Genomic DNA, 15,598 nt, shown 5'->3' with positions numbered 1-15,598 from the left:
ATAACACATTAACATTGTCCGGAGGCACGTCAGCACTGGCTGAAGGTTCAGCCTTTGGGGCGGGGCCAAACTGGGAGGTTATTTGCCCCAAATCTGTCCCAAGTAGCACGTTTGCAGGGATCCGATCAGTTACCCCCACCTCCCTCACCCCTCGCCCTGCGCCCCAGTCCACATAAATGTCAGCAACAGGCAGCGCCGGGTCAATGCCTCCAATCCCGGAGACAGCGAGGGTTTTTCCAGGGATCAAGTCTTGGGGGGACACCATCTCAGGCCGCACCAGAGTCACCTCCGAGGCGCTGTCTCGCAGTCCTATGGTCACAGACTGGCCGACGGTGACAGGTTGGAAGCTGTCCAGGGACCTACCACCACCCCCACCCACACAATACACCTTGGGCGGCCCTTGGGACGGGGACGGAGCCGGGGCCTTGGGACGCTGAGGGCACATGGCCTTGAAGTGTCCAGGTAGGTTGCACTGGTGGCACCGTCTTGGCTCTGCCACGGGCCTGGAGAGGGGAGTTGAGGGGGACACCCCCTGCAGTCTAGGGGCAGGTGGGGCAGTCGCAGAATTCATCTTACCCCCTCTCCAGGTGCTGCTGGTGGCCGCTCTCCTGGCCTCAGGGGCCCGGTTGTTGGTGTAGTCATCGGCAAGGGCAGCTGTAGCCGTGGACCCCTTTGGCTTCTGGTCTCGGATGAACTGGCGGAGATCCTCAGGGCAGTTCCACAAGAGTTGCTCCGTGATGAACAAGTCCAGGATCTCCGGTCCGGTGGAAAGCTGCAGGCCTTGGGTCCAGTGGTCGGCAGCTCGGGCAAGTGCCCGCCGGTGGTCAGCCCAGGAGTCCTTTGGTCCCTTCTGCAGCGTCCGGAACTTCTTGCGGTAGGACTCCGGGGTGAGGTTGTACTGTTGGATCAGGGCCCGCTTGATGGTGTCGTAGCCCTGATCTGCCTCAGCAGGCAAGTCCCCAAGGACATCCAGGGCCTTACCCCTTAAACGGGGGGTCAGGTATTTGGCCCACTGGTCCTTGTTCAGATGGTGCTGCAAGCAAGTCCGTTCAAAAGCAGTCAAGAAAGAGTCCAAGTCTCCATCCTTCTCCAGCACTGGGAAGTCCTCAACACGGACCTTTGGAAGTTTGGTGTCTTGAAGGTCACGTGCGGCTGATGAGGGCCGGAGCTGAGCTAGCTGCAGCTGGTAGTCACGCTCTGCCTGGCGCTCTTCACGCGCTGCCTGCCGCTCTGCCCTGCGCTCTGCCATGAGTATCTCGTAGGTATCCCGGTCTCCAGCCTGGAGAAGGGCCATAGCCATTTGAAGAAGGCTATCCGAGCCTCCCAGGCTCGGTGGAATGGCACGTGGTGATCTGCGGCCCGCTGCGGAGCCTGGTGCTTCACTGTCCATTGCAGAGCGGAGGGCTGGCATCTGGCTCGTTGAGGAACCTTGGGCGAGCTCCTCCTCATCTTGTCCAGCAGTGCAAGGTTGTGCGATGTCCTCTGCAGAGCTGTTCTCTGGCGTCGGGCTCCTGGAGGACTCGTGGACAACCTCCTCATCGTCTCTGGCCTGAGCATCGGCCATTCCTTTGGCTTTGCTCCTGGTGCTCTCAGCCATTGTTGCAGACTTTGGTCACTGACACAGAACTGACACCTGATGCCTCCACACACCTTACAGTATCTGCACTCTGACACTCTAGTGTTGAGCTAGTCTGAAGACCCCAGCAGCCACAGCTGCTGCAGGCAGTCTTTAGTGTCTGGGAGTATGGGTCTCACACTCACACACACTATTATCTCGATCCCACCGCTATGCCACCAATATGTCACAAACCACCGGGGGGGTCACTCAGAAATCCCCCGCGCTGGCTACCAGTACGTCACAATCGGGGGGTAACAAGTGGGGGTCACCCCTACTTTATACCTCCCGACCGACAGACAGAGCACGTGACGCGCTCTCTAGCGCCCCTCTTATAGTCAGGCCAATTATGGAATTGCCCGACAATAAGCAAGGAGGCCGCTATACTACTTATGCCGATTATGGAAGGGTCCCCGGTGAGAGTAAGGTATATATTCCCCCGACCTCCGCGGGCGGAATATATAATATCTTCCCGAATCTCACTGGCCTCCCCACAATAATCCTTGGCACAACTCGCTGCCACCAACCGCTTTACGGTAACTATTAGCCGAACACACAGACGTGGGATTCAAGATCGAGATAACAGAACAGCCCAAGATTAATTATATAATTTAATCGCCTAAAGCACACTAGAAACTACAATATATACAATAGGGAATCTACAGAATATACATATGTCAGAGTACAGTTACAATCAAAGCATGGGTTACAAACAGGCATACACAGTTCAATCAGTTACCTTGTGCGTCTGGCCACAGGGGGGCGCTGTAGACCAGGTTTCTAGGAACTCTCTCACAGGTCTTTCCCAACCAGGCCCCCGAGCAGAAGAACGCTGGAAAATGGCCGAAGCAGGGTTATCAACCTGGGCAGATCCAGGTCCCCTCCTACCTTCGTGACCTCACAGGGAGCACTGCCACTCCCCCTGCATGGATCAGAATTATCCAGCAAAGGGGATATTGGCCATAACTTTGCCTGGGAGCGTCGTAGGCGGACGCCAATGCTCTCATTGTGACAGTTATGAATTTAGCTACAGAACGAGGGGACTCATGACCTGTCTGCCAGTTCCCCATTGGCTGATATCACGCCTGGGGCATTTCCCAATGTCCTGCTCCCATAAAAAGGGGGTGCCGGCATCGTCCACATGCGGAGACACCATTTTTATGGTTGCCATATTTATCGGAAATATGGCTTGCGAGATATGAACCATTTTTTACTGGAGTCGTTCTGTCTGGCTATTTCCAGAGCCTTGCTAATTAGATAGCAGCTCCTACTACAGGGTGACGGCAGGGAGTCATCCTGTGTCCATTGTCCCAAAGCCACCTAATTTCCATATCACAGGACATGGCCATGGAGTTTGTTGCTAAACCAGTTGTGTGGAGGAAAGGGGGGTTGACACCAGGAGAGGGCTTCCTGACATACTTGAATATCATGATTTATCGTCATCTCTCCGGATTTACCTCACAAGAGGGTATTGTACCTTATAATGTTGAGGGGCGCCCCCCATTACACCCAGGATGGAAGGAGGGAACCCCCCACTCCCCTGTCCAGGGCGATACAATAACCCCACAACGCGAAATTCCCATCAGGACCAGGGGATAGACTCCATCGTACTGTGATCCTATAACCAAAAACATACTAGAACAATTTAATCCACCATTCTCTTATACATCAGACCGGCCTCCCTCCTCTTTCTCTACGAGAGCCACGCATCCGATCACCGGCTGGGACGGTGACTCCCCCCCCCATTGGAAAGTCCGGCCAGTCCTCTATAGGCACTAATGGAATGTCCAAAGCCGCGGTGAACGAGGGTAAATCCGCCGGAGACCGAAGAACATGCATTCGTCCCGCGTGCCGAACCTGCAGACGGAAGGGGAACCCCCAGCTATATGGAAACTCGTATGAGTGGAGAATGTCCAGCAGAGGTTTAAGAGCTCTTCTCCTTTGTAAGGTAAAACGGGATAGATCTTGTAGAATCTGGATTTGGCTCCCCTCATACGATGGTGATACTCCACTGCGGAGCTTAAACAGAATGGCCTCCTTAATAACATAGCGGTGGACCCTACAGATCACATCCCGAGGTCGGTCGTTCTGGGCTGGTTTGGGGCCCAACGCTCTATGCGCTCTATCCAATTCCAGGGGTTGGCTTGATGGTTCACCCAGAATATTATTGAAGATCACTTGAAGGGTGCCATGTAAGTCCTTGGACTCGACAGACTCAGGCAGGCCGCGCACTCTGAGATTGTTTCTTCGGCCCCTATTTTCGGCATCATCCATTGCTTCAACCACGTATTGTATTTGGCGGGAGTGTTGTTCTAATAGTGCCCCGTGGGCCTGTGAAGTGTCCTCCATATTCTGAATTTTAGCTGCCTGCACTTGACTCTGGGTGTCCACTCTCTCCACCTCCCCCTTCAGGGCTGACAGCTCTGTGCGGTACGCCTGCTCCAGCCTGGTTATATATGCCTCCATATCTTCCCTGGTGGGTATAGCTGAGAAACGTGCCCGCATCTCATTAAGCTCTGTCAGAACTCCTGACTCTTGTGTTTTTGTTATGGCTGGCCCTGACCCTGCATGCTTGTCTGCATCTGGTAACTTTAGATTTATGTTGTGCTTCTCCCTGGGTATGGTCTCACTTCTGTCAGGGACCTGTAACTCATTTGCAGTGCAGTGTCCCCCCTCCTGAAATTCCTCACACTCCTGCATGTGTGTTATAGGAAAGGACGTTACTTCCCCCTCCATAGGCCTCCAGGCTTCAGGGCTACTGTTTGTATCAGCAGGCACTTCCCCCATGCTTCTCACTCCGGGTTTCCCCTGTACCTGCAATCTTGGGCTGTCTGGCCTTATCTTCTGTATCTCCTCTTCACTCCGGGTGGCCTCTCCTCTCAGTCACGTCAGCTGCTGAGCCTTTCCCTGCATCTCCATAGCTGCCATCTCACTGCTGCACGCTGAGCTCACCTCCTGTGTAGCCTTAGCAGCCATCTTGGGTGCCACCTGTGAAGCTTCTCTCTGTCCCGGCCTGGATAAAAAGTGTTTGATCCCTCTCTCCTCCGATTGTGAAGCTCTGCTGCTGCACCCCTGGGATCTCCCTCGTCTCCTCCGCTGCATAGCCTGTGTTGCAGAGTCCTCAGTTGCGTGGATCATCAGTTATAAGGCTATGTTCACACTAGAAAAATGATTTTTCTTAAGAAATTTCTTAAGAAATTTCTTAAGAGTGCACCTGTGTTAAAAAACGCACCAAAAACGCACCTGCGTTTTAGGTCCGTTTTAGGTCCGTTTTAGGTCCGTTTTAGGTCCGTTTTAGGTCCGTTTTTACCGCTGGTTGCTCCCTGCGTTATTGTGCCAATTATCTATGGCAAAAAACGCAGTTAGCTGCAGAAAAGAAGTGACATGCTCATTCTTTTTCTTAAGAAAATCTACTGAAAGAATTTTCTTAAGAAAAAAACGCAGTGTGTGCACAGCTAATTTTTTTTGCCATAGGTTTTGCTGGGGAATGTCTGCAGAAAGGTTACAAGAATTTCTCAAGAAATTTCTGCAGCAAAAACGGACCCAAAACGGACCCAAAACGCAGGTAAAAAACGCAGTGTGTGAACATAGCCTTAAGTCCAGTGGCAGGAGCTAAGACAAGTCACGTCCTCACTCCTTCATAGCCAGGACACGCCCCCTGCAGTTTCCATCTTAAATGCAGACAGTGCTGCACTATTCTTGCAATACAGCAGAGCTGTGAGAGCTGCAGCTGCTAACGCGTTTGTAAAAACAGAAAGTTCAGTTCTACTGTTCTGTGTTAATTACATGTCTCACACTGGTATCGCCCCCTTTTATTAAAAATAAGCTCTGGAGGCAGATTCTCATGCAGATCGTTGTCCATCCCATACACTGAAGCAGCTCATCTACATATAAGAATAATGTGGATTCCTCTGGAATAAGACATCAGATCGCAGATATCAAGGTATCCTTATATTCAAAGATCGCAGATATCAAAATATCCTTATGTTCAGCTTCCTATGACCTACATGCCCATATAGATGGCTTAGGAGGGCTGATGCTACAGACAGATTCCCTTTAAATTCTTTATTCCCAAGTGTAAAATAAAAAGTTTAGGTACTCATCTCCCCACTGATGGCTTTTCCGAGGCTCATGTGATATTGTTATGCCAAATGATCTCTGAAACCAATCAGGCTGCTTCACTTACACTCCCCTCAGACGTTAGCAGATAATATGAGAACTGCAGTACATTAGTGGGCACTGATTGGTAGCAGCGCTCATGTAACATAATACATCACGTTATGTCGGGGACCTGGCAGTGTTATCACTGAAGCTGACCCTTTGTGGGAGGTGAGTACTTGATATTCTTTTTTACACTGGAGAATATAGTATTTGAGGAGGGGTTGTGCAAGTGATGGTATGCTAATTAGGCTGCAAGTGTATCGGGGGCATGTTGCTGCTCTTGGAGTGCATTGACACTCCTCCCCAGTGACTTTTAAACTAATTTGCATTATCCCCTTGTTTCTCTTTGAAAATGTGATCTCCATGATATCTGTAAATGCTTTACAATGAGTTACTGATCTCATATCCATAGGATAGGGGATAACTTGCTGATTCCTTGGGGGACGCCCAGTGATTCCCAACATTGGACATTAGAGCCACAAGAATAGGGGTCTGACACTGGCCTGAACAGAGCTGAGTTGCATATGTACAACCTCCACTCCATTCATTGTCTATAGGACTAGCAGAGCGCTGCTCGTAGGGTGCTAAGGCCTCAATAATAGACTCACTTGGGGTTGATCAGCAAGATATTCCTTATCCCGTAAATAGGGGTAACTTTTTAATAAGCCCTTATACTCAAGGTATCAATTTATCTCCATGTGGCTGTTCTTGAACCTTAAATGAGCTTCCATGTTACACATGGACACTTTGAGCCTAATGGGCGACAGCCTCTTCTTGCAATCTGAGGGATAAACCATCCGCTATGATGACCTTATGTGAATAGGTAGTAAAGATCAGCCAAACCTTATAAAATTTCAGCAGTGACATGCTGGTTGGTTTCCATTTTTTTCCCTTATCAGCCCTTATGTGCACAATCTGGATTGTATGCCAACACTGTGCTGTGTTATGTTTCAGGAGCTCTCTTTGGAGCATGTCTTTGGCTACCGAGGCTTTGATTGTCGGAACAACCTCCATTACCTCAATGATGGTGCTGATATCATCTATCACACAGCTGCCGCGAGCATCGTCCAGAGCCTTTCTGCAGGTATACTTTTAATCTTCTGCTGCCATGATATCACTTCCACATGTTGATGTTTTTGTTCTACCCTTAGGTTTTGTTTTTGACCATTGCCGTCCAGAAATGATATATGGAAAACAATTTCCCCTATGGTAGGGAGGCCCAGTACTAAGAGAACCTGCCTATTTTCTATACTTTCTGTCCCTCTTTAGCTTAGTGGAGAAAGTCAGCCTGATATCGGGCTTTGTCCATTACACGCTTAGCAAGCATATTCCATGGACACAATTGCCAATATTTCAAGACTTGTTTGCCATTATTTCTGGTAACCCAATTAAAGTGGTTGTCCATTTTCAAATTTCATATCGCCATAGAGTTGCAGACTGATAAAATAAGAATTAAAATTGTTACTCATGGAGTCTATCACTGTCTCTTCACAGATAGGCTGCAGTAGTGATACCGATGTAGATGGCACAAGATGCTGTGCCCAGAGATTGGCTGCAGTAGTGATACCGATGTAGATGGCACAAGATGTTGTGCCCAGAGATTGGCTGCAGTGGTGATACCGATGTAGCTGGCACAAGATGCTGTGCCCAGAGATTGGCTGCAGTGGTGATGCTGATGTCGATGGCATGAGATACTGCACCCAGAGATTTGCTGCAGTGGTGATGTGCGCTGTAGTCATCATGACTCTTCTGCGTCTAACGGCAAAGACCAGTTACTGGACTCCGAGGAGATGAGTAACAGCTATGACCACATACAATTTGAAACTGGATAATCTCTTTAAAGGGAACCAATCACCAGGATTTTTGTATATAAGCTAAAGCCAGTGCTGTACTGGCACTATCAGGCTGATTCTATACATATTCGTAGTGGTCAGCTCAGATGTTTAGGTTTTGAAATCCAAAAAAGTAAAGTTTAAAAAATCAGCAGCTTCTTGAGAGACAGTTGCGATGGAGCAGGTAATATATTCATAGTTATCCCCTCCCTCTGTTAGAATTAGCATAAGTATTATACAAATGATTCACTTTGTTGCAGGACCTGTGTGAGGTCATACCCATGTGACCTGGTATCCAGCTTTGTTGGCTGAGGCCCCGCCCCTTCTGGTCACATGGGTATGACCTCACATATGTCCTGAAACAGACAAAGTGAATCGTTTGTATAATGCTTATGCTAATTCTAACAGAGGGAAGAGATAACTATGAATACATGATCTGCTCCAGTGCAACTGCTAAACAGCAAGCAGCTAATTTTATAAACTTTACTTTTTTGGATTTCCAAACCTAAATATCCGAGCTGACCACTACAGGTATGTAGAGAATCAGCCTGATAGTGCCAGTATAGCACTGGCTTTAGCTTATATACGAAAATCCTGTTGGTTGGTGCACTTTAATGTCATTTATCAGAAGTATAAACACCACTTGCACTAAGGCTGATACTAATGCTCACTCCCGATAATCGGTTAGAATAAACAGGCTGCTAATCACCTGACGAACACGCAAAATGATCATTCATCAGGTGAAATATTTTTTAAGTTTGTTAAAAAATTATCAATTTCAGGAGCCCATTGTCCTGTGTAAACTGATGTGCTGCCGAGAACAATGGTACTCTACACACACAGAACGATCATATTAGCATTCTGTGCAACTGGAAGTTCGATCTGTCTAATCAGGCTATAAATGACCGCACATAGGCCATCGAATAGCCAATTTGGCTATCTCACTAGTGTAATCACACCAAGAGCCCAGATTTGTTACTATGTAAACCACTAGCTATGAATATACATCCACATAATATTCTGTGTTGACCGTTATGTCTTCTTATAGTAATATAGTAATATTTTATTTTTGGTTTCTAAATAGGGACTCAGAGCTTTTATCTGGAGCACACGGATGATATACTTTGCCTAACTATCAATCAACACCCAAAATACAAGAATGTTGTAGCAACTGGGCAAATCGGTAAGAAATTCACAGATATCAGCCAACCGAGTCTAAGACGTAATTATGTATCATATGGTCAAAAACAGCTTTTGCAACATTCTGACACATGGTGGGTACAGTCAGGGAACGTTTTATGTTGTTTTTTTTTATAAAGATACAGATTGTTCTAAGGTTTGAAAAGTGTTTCTGAAACTTTTGTACATTGCCCAGACTGATGTTGGTCTCTGACATTTTTTTTTTCCAAAACTTTTTATTAATTTTCCAATTTTTTATAAACATAACAAGATATTCAAGGTTACGCAAGGAAAAACATTTGTCTGACAATATGTGACATAATAGGGTGCAATGCCCCAACTTGATATTTTAAACTGATTATCTGATTGATATGGTCTCTATTAAACCAAGGCAAAAGTACTAAGAAATAACAGACGCGATACAAGTCAATTAGAGTCATTAAGCCCCTAAGCCAACCCCGAATGCTTCCAAATTTTCTGGCACGTCTTGTGGCTACCTTAGCGTCTCGTCTCCCTTTCCTCCGGAACCCACACCTCCGTGAAGTCTCTGACATTTTAAAACCGTGTTATACTGGATTTAGAGACGCTTGCCACTTTAAAATTTTTGTTCCTAGATATCTGTCAGAGGATTAGTAGTCTTTTTTAAGATGCTGTAACTGTGGAAGCTGATAGGAGCTCACAGACCCCACCGATATTTTTTCTGGCTTCTATCCATGGATCTCTCCTTTATGATTTAAGGTTTTCATTGAGTAACAATGTTGTATGTTCAATTGTCAGGAGAATTTCCTAAAATGATCCGCGATAAGTACATAATTGTATTAGCATTACCATTGCCACAGCCTCTTGCATCATCCTCCCATTACCCATCTCTACCAGATGCAAGAGCAGCAAAGTTGGGATCCATCGTCATCCACAAGAATAAGTGAAAGTTACACTTGGTTTGACTATATAAACCTTCTAAACCTCTCCTCTCTCTATTTTACAGTAAAGGCTGTAGACACATTTAAAGGGAACCCCATCAGCAGATTTGGGGCCTATAAGCTGCGGCCACCACCACCGGGCTCTTATATACAGAATTCTAACATACTGTATATAAGAGCACAGGCCGCTGTGTAGAATGTAAAAATCACGTTATAATACTCACCTAAACGGTCACTGCTGTGGAGTTGGGTCATATGGGCGTCTTCGTCCTCCGGTGCCGGCGCCTCCTCTTTCGGCCATCTTCGTCCTCCTTCTGAAGCCTGTGTGAATGTCGCGTCGTACGTCATACATACTCGCCGGTCCCGCGCAGGCGCACTACAATACTTTGATCTGCCCTGCTCAGGGCAGATCAAAGTGCGCCTGCATAGGACCTCAATACCGGCGCGTGTGCATGACGTAGGACGTGTTATGCACCCCGGCTTCAGAAGAAGGACGAGAAAGATGGCCAAAACAGGAGGCGCCGGCACCAGAGAATGGAGACGCCCAAATGACCCAACTCCACCACAGCGACCGTTTAGGTGAGTATTATAAAGTGATTTTTACGTTCTACACAGCGGCCTGGGCTTTTATATACAGCATGTTATAATGCTGTATATAATGGATCACTGGTTGTGACCGCAGCTTATAGGCGCCAAATCTGGTGACAGGTTCCCTTTAACAGGGCAAAAATGATTTTTACATATGTTTGTGCCTAAGGTTAGCTATTAACATTGAGTTCGCAATTTACAGGCCCACAGATATTCAGGATGTAGCTCAACTTTCAGATTTTTCTGTTGTGGAGTATCTTTCCCAGTAATATAGTTGATGTGAGCTCTGTGTGTATCTACGCTAGTGCTGTCTTCATTCTCGGGTATCAGCAAGGCTTCTATCCTGTATTTGTTTTCTCTTTTATATAGCCTGTTTCTCTGCCCTCCCTTAGACTGTATATGCTTCCTTCCCTATCCACTGTTGATATCTGTATACAGCATTCTATACCCTCCCTGTTGCCATCTATATCACAAAAAGAAATGAGGGGAAGAGCAGATATAGATATAGTTCTTATGTCGTATTCGCACATTCATGTAGTCAAGTACCAGACTGTGACTTTCAATTGGTTGGGCGTCTTCTGACCTGAATTTAACAGCCTGATGTATGCCTATGAGGCTGTCAAATTCAGGTCAAGAGACCTGAGGCCGTTCCCAAGAATCATAGTCCATTCTCGAACCATGACACTCAGATGTGTGAATACAACATAACTGACACTCTGCAGCAGAAAAATGGTAGAAAATTTTAATAAAGAGTATTTAGAAAGTTGCTTTTAGGGGTATTGTCATGTTGTCTGTTGGGAAGCTCAGAACTATGCAGTCTCCTTACTTTTTTCCTTGATGCTATTTGCATATAGAGATAACAGGGACTAGCACAAGCCTCAGGAAAGTGAAAACAATGATTAGAACTGACTGCAAACTGGTGATGGGATTGCATTGATGCAGGACTGATAAGAGCCCCAAGCTGAGAGGGAAGGGAAGGGAGGTGAGCAAGATAATTTTTGTATAGAAATCAATAGGCTGGAGAGAGCTGACTGGTATGTTAGGAGTTAACTCCTCTCCAGGAATGTAACTACTGCAGACACTAGTCATCAAGCTCCACGGAAACTAGCTGCATACTATGTAGGATAAAAGCTATTATTGCAGGTGAATGAAAGCAGATAGAAAAAGCAATTCAATTGGAAACTTGCTTATTTTCATGCTATCTAACTAAAACAATTTCATACCTTGAGAATAACATTTTAACTTCATGTTTGGAAAGTAAATGAGCAATTAAACTAGTAGTTACGTAGAGAATTGCTGTAGGAATAATATCTTATTCTGTATTTACATCTGTACTTTATTGTCGCTGCTGCTTTATTACTATTCATGACGCTTCTCTCAGTGTTTGATGCAGCAGATAGAGGGAGAACATTTTACACATATAGTAATAAAATTAACAAATCATTTTTACTAAAAAATAATAATTGTGTGGCCATAAAACATTATTTTGTTGAGCCCAATGCCATTTTATACTAAACAACAGTTCTATATTTATTTCTTTTCCAATCATTTCCATACTTTAAACATTTTGTTTTTGCATGCCCCTAATGCTGACTTATCTTGCCTCAGCATTAGCAATATTACTTCTTTAAGTTGTTGGTAGCCCTGACGCTTCCCCATTTGCCATTGCTCTCACTACGCAGGCGATATTGCTGAATATTCAGGTAAGGTCTTACCCATGACTGTCATGTGTGTAGCTCCAGGTCCTCTCTGCTCCAATCATTATAATTATGTCTGGTCCTATACTGGGCTCAGATACATATCAGCCATGATCCAGGTTTTGCATGGCTACCTCCATCCCGCTCATAACATCACAGTGCTCCTGTTACCACGAGCTTCTAGTACGTAATCTTAGCTTTGCATAGTACATTTTTGAATTGTAGATGTTGTTTAGTAAGCGTTTCTATGTTGTATACAAACTGTTCATGTCTGTGGAGGTCTATATTCACAATGTAACCCAGAATATCCTCTAAAACTAGATTTATTTAGTTTCCTTGAATTGAATTTTCCCCTAGAAGAGACGTACATCACTATTGAGTAGAGATGAGCGGAAAGATTCTCGGGTTCTTGCTCCGGTTCCACACTGGTTCTTTACGGCAGTCGGATCAGGGACCTGCAAATCTTTATGATCAGCTCAACTTGTGAATATTCTTCCTTATTTTGGCCTTTTCTATCCTCGTACGTGCTGATTAGCTACTAATATGGCCACCTCTGTAGCATTAGTAGATCTTTTCGCTCTCGTTGTGGATCTGTAATGGTGAATGTTGCAGACTTGGATCCACTGGTGTCCACATTAGTGGCCGCTCAAGCTTCCCAAAAACAGATAAAACTAAGAAATCCATCAATAGATTGAATGAAAATGGACAACTGAAGGAAGAATATTAACATTTTCTTTTTACACAAATGGGGTTGTCTAGTCACAACATACTCATGAGCTATTCTTTGGAATAGATCATCTATATCAGATCGGTGGGGTCTCACAATTGATATCTCCATCGGGTGTTATAAGATTCAACAGTGGCTGAATATAAACACATAGAAAAGAGCTGCCAGACACACCTCTATTCAATATGTAGCTGTCACTCCCGGGTATTGCAGGACAGCTCCAATCCAGGAGAATAGTCTGGTCACAATACCGGGAGATGTTCTGCAGTACGCAGCAGTGACCGCTACGTATTGAATGGAGCTGACCACTACGTATTGAATGGAGCTGACCGCTACGTATTGAATGGATCTGACCGCTACATATTGAATAGACCTGACCGCTACACATTGAATGGAGCTGACCACTATACATTGAAGGGAGCTGACCGCTATACATTGAAGGAAGCTGACCGCTATACATTGAAGGGAGCTGACCGCTATACATTGAAGGGAGCTGACCGCTATACATTGAAGGTAGCTGACCGCTATACATTGAAGGGAGCTGACCGCTATACATTGAAGGGAGCTGACCGCTATACATTGAAGGTAGCTGACCGCTATACATTGAATGGAGCTGACCGCTACACATTGAATGGACCTGACCGCTACACATTGAATGGACCTGACCGCTACACATTGAATGGACCTGACCGCTACACATTGAATGGAGCTGACCACTATACATTGAAGGGAGCTGACCGCTACATATTGAATGGACCTGACTGCTACATATTGAAGGTAGCTGACCGCTATACATTGAATGGAGCTGACCACTATACATTGAAGGGAGCTGACCGCTATACATTGAAGGGAGCTGACCGCTATACATTGAATGGATCTGACCGCTACATATTGAATGGATCTGACCTCTACATATTGAAGGGTGCTGACCGCTACACACTGAAGGGAGCTGACCGCTACACACTGAAGGGATCTGACTAGTGTTGAGCGAGTATGCTTGTCCCTACTCGGTACTCGCACGAGTATCACTGTACTCGGGCTACTCGGCGGGTACCGAGTAATCTCGCGATACTCGTGCTGTACTCGTGGTCTTCATTCCTGCATGTTGGCGCTCTTTTGAGAGCCAGCCCTCATGCAGGGATTGGCTGGCAGACCACTGCAATGCTACAGCCCTGTTAGTTGTGGAATTGCAGTGATTGGCCGGCCCTCACAGCATGTGCCTTTAGCCCGACACTTCCCCGCTCGGCTAAGCCCCCTCCCGCACTCCACTCCGCATATATATATATATATATATACACGCATACACACACACGCACGTTTTTTTTTTTACTTTACAATTTTATGGTTTCTACATGCTGCCGGGGGTCATTTCAGAATAATACTCGGGTCTCCCATAGGATAACATTGGGCTCGGTGCTCGGGCCGAGTATACGAGTATCTTGGGATGCTCGGCCCGAGCCTCGAGCACCCGAGCTTTTTGGTACTCGCTCATCACTAGATCTGACCGCTACACATTGAATGGAGCTGACCGCTACACATTGAATGGAGCTGACCGCTACGCATTGAATGGAGCTGTCCGCTACACATTGAATGGAGCTGACCGCTACACATTGAATGGAGCTGACCGATACACATTGAATGGAGCTGACCGCTATACATTGAATGGAGCTGACCGCTATACATTGAATGGAGATGTGCATTACAGCTGATTGGTGTTCGACCCCATTCATTTTATATTGATGACCTATTCCCAAAGATAAGTTATCAATATCTTGTGACATGACAACAATCCTTTTAAAGTGAAAATCCACCTTTTATCATATCATTTTTAGATCCAAGTTCTGTTTTGATTAATTTAATATCTTAAAAAGTAAAGTCTTAAATATGTTTTTGATATGTTATAGCCCCTGTTCAGTACTGATGAAAAGTAAACCCTTAACAATTGCTTATTGCAAGGAGCACAAGCACACAGCTCATCCTGTATGGACCAGGGGCATACATAGAAATCATGCAACCTTATAGCAGAAGTTCTAATTGGGCCCCGATTCTCCCCAAAATGCATATCTCACAACTTTGCAGCCTTTACAAAGTAACTGATCTCCTATTGAAGCCCCCAGGTTCCACTTTCATTGCACCTATAAAGTATGATGCGAACAAAAGCTTCCCACAAGCACTGAATATTATCCCCACAGTGATACTCTCCATGGTACTCTCCACATGCACAGTATGGTGACCCTACTCAACTCTCCCGGCAAAGTATGGTGACCCCCCCCCCCCCCCCCAACACAGTATGATCCTGCCATGCAGTATTATGGGTCTACATACAATATAATGGCCTCCACACCTCTCCATATACCATTGTGGCCCCAACACAACCCTGCACACTGTACAATAGACCCCACACCTCTGCACCCTAGCCCTTCAAACAGTATAATGGCCCACATACAGCCCTCCAAACAGTATGATGGACCCCACACAAATCTTACACTGTATAATTGCTTGCATTCAGTATAATGGCCCTCAAATACCCCTCCATAAAGTATAAAGGCTCCCTCATAGCCCTCTAAATAATTGGTCCCATATAGCCCTCTAAATAATATAATAACCTCAACATAGCCTTCCATAAAATATAGTGGGCCCCACAAAGCCCTCAATATAATATAATGCATCCCCCCCATAGTCAACCATATAGTAAAATGAGCCCTACATTGCCTTCCATATAGTATATTGCACCCCATAGTCCTGTATACTTCCCTCTCCTCATTCCCTCGCTGTTTTGGTCTCCGTGGCAAGCGTCCTGTAACTCTGCATATCTTTGCACAGTGGGCGCGCTGTAATGATGTTATTGCCCCCTGTGCGTTTCGATGACAAATCTCAGA

At 46.0% G+C, this 15,598-nt stretch overlaps 1 protein-coding gene across 3 annotated transcripts in view; it reads left to right on the top strand.

Moving 5' to 3' along the window:
- The window catches only part of EML6 (EMAP like 6), a 338,267-nt gene that overhangs the window by 297,539 nt on the left and 25,130 nt on the right, over positions 1 to 15,598 (top strand). For all 3 annotated transcript variants that reach the window (XM_075339339.1, XM_075339338.1, XM_075339340.1), the window contains 2 exons: positions 6,731 to 6,860; positions 8,693 to 8,791. In XM_075339339.1, the coding sequence (XP_075195454.1) occupies positions 6,731 to 6,860; positions 8,693 to 8,791 (229 nt within the window). The remainder of the gene's footprint in view (positions 1 to 6,730; positions 6,861 to 8,692; positions 8,792 to 15,598) is intronic.

The sequence above is a fragment of the Anomaloglossus baeobatrachus genome, chromosome 3 (genome assembly GCF_048569485.1).
Source record: "Anomaloglossus baeobatrachus isolate aAnoBae1 chromosome 3, aAnoBae1.hap1, whole genome shotgun sequence".
Taxonomy (NCBI): Eukaryota; Metazoa; Chordata; class Amphibia; order Anura; family Aromobatidae; genus Anomaloglossus; species Anomaloglossus baeobatrachus.
Note: the sequence above shows the minus strand (reverse complement) of the source record. Positions and strands in the feature narration are given on the sequence as shown.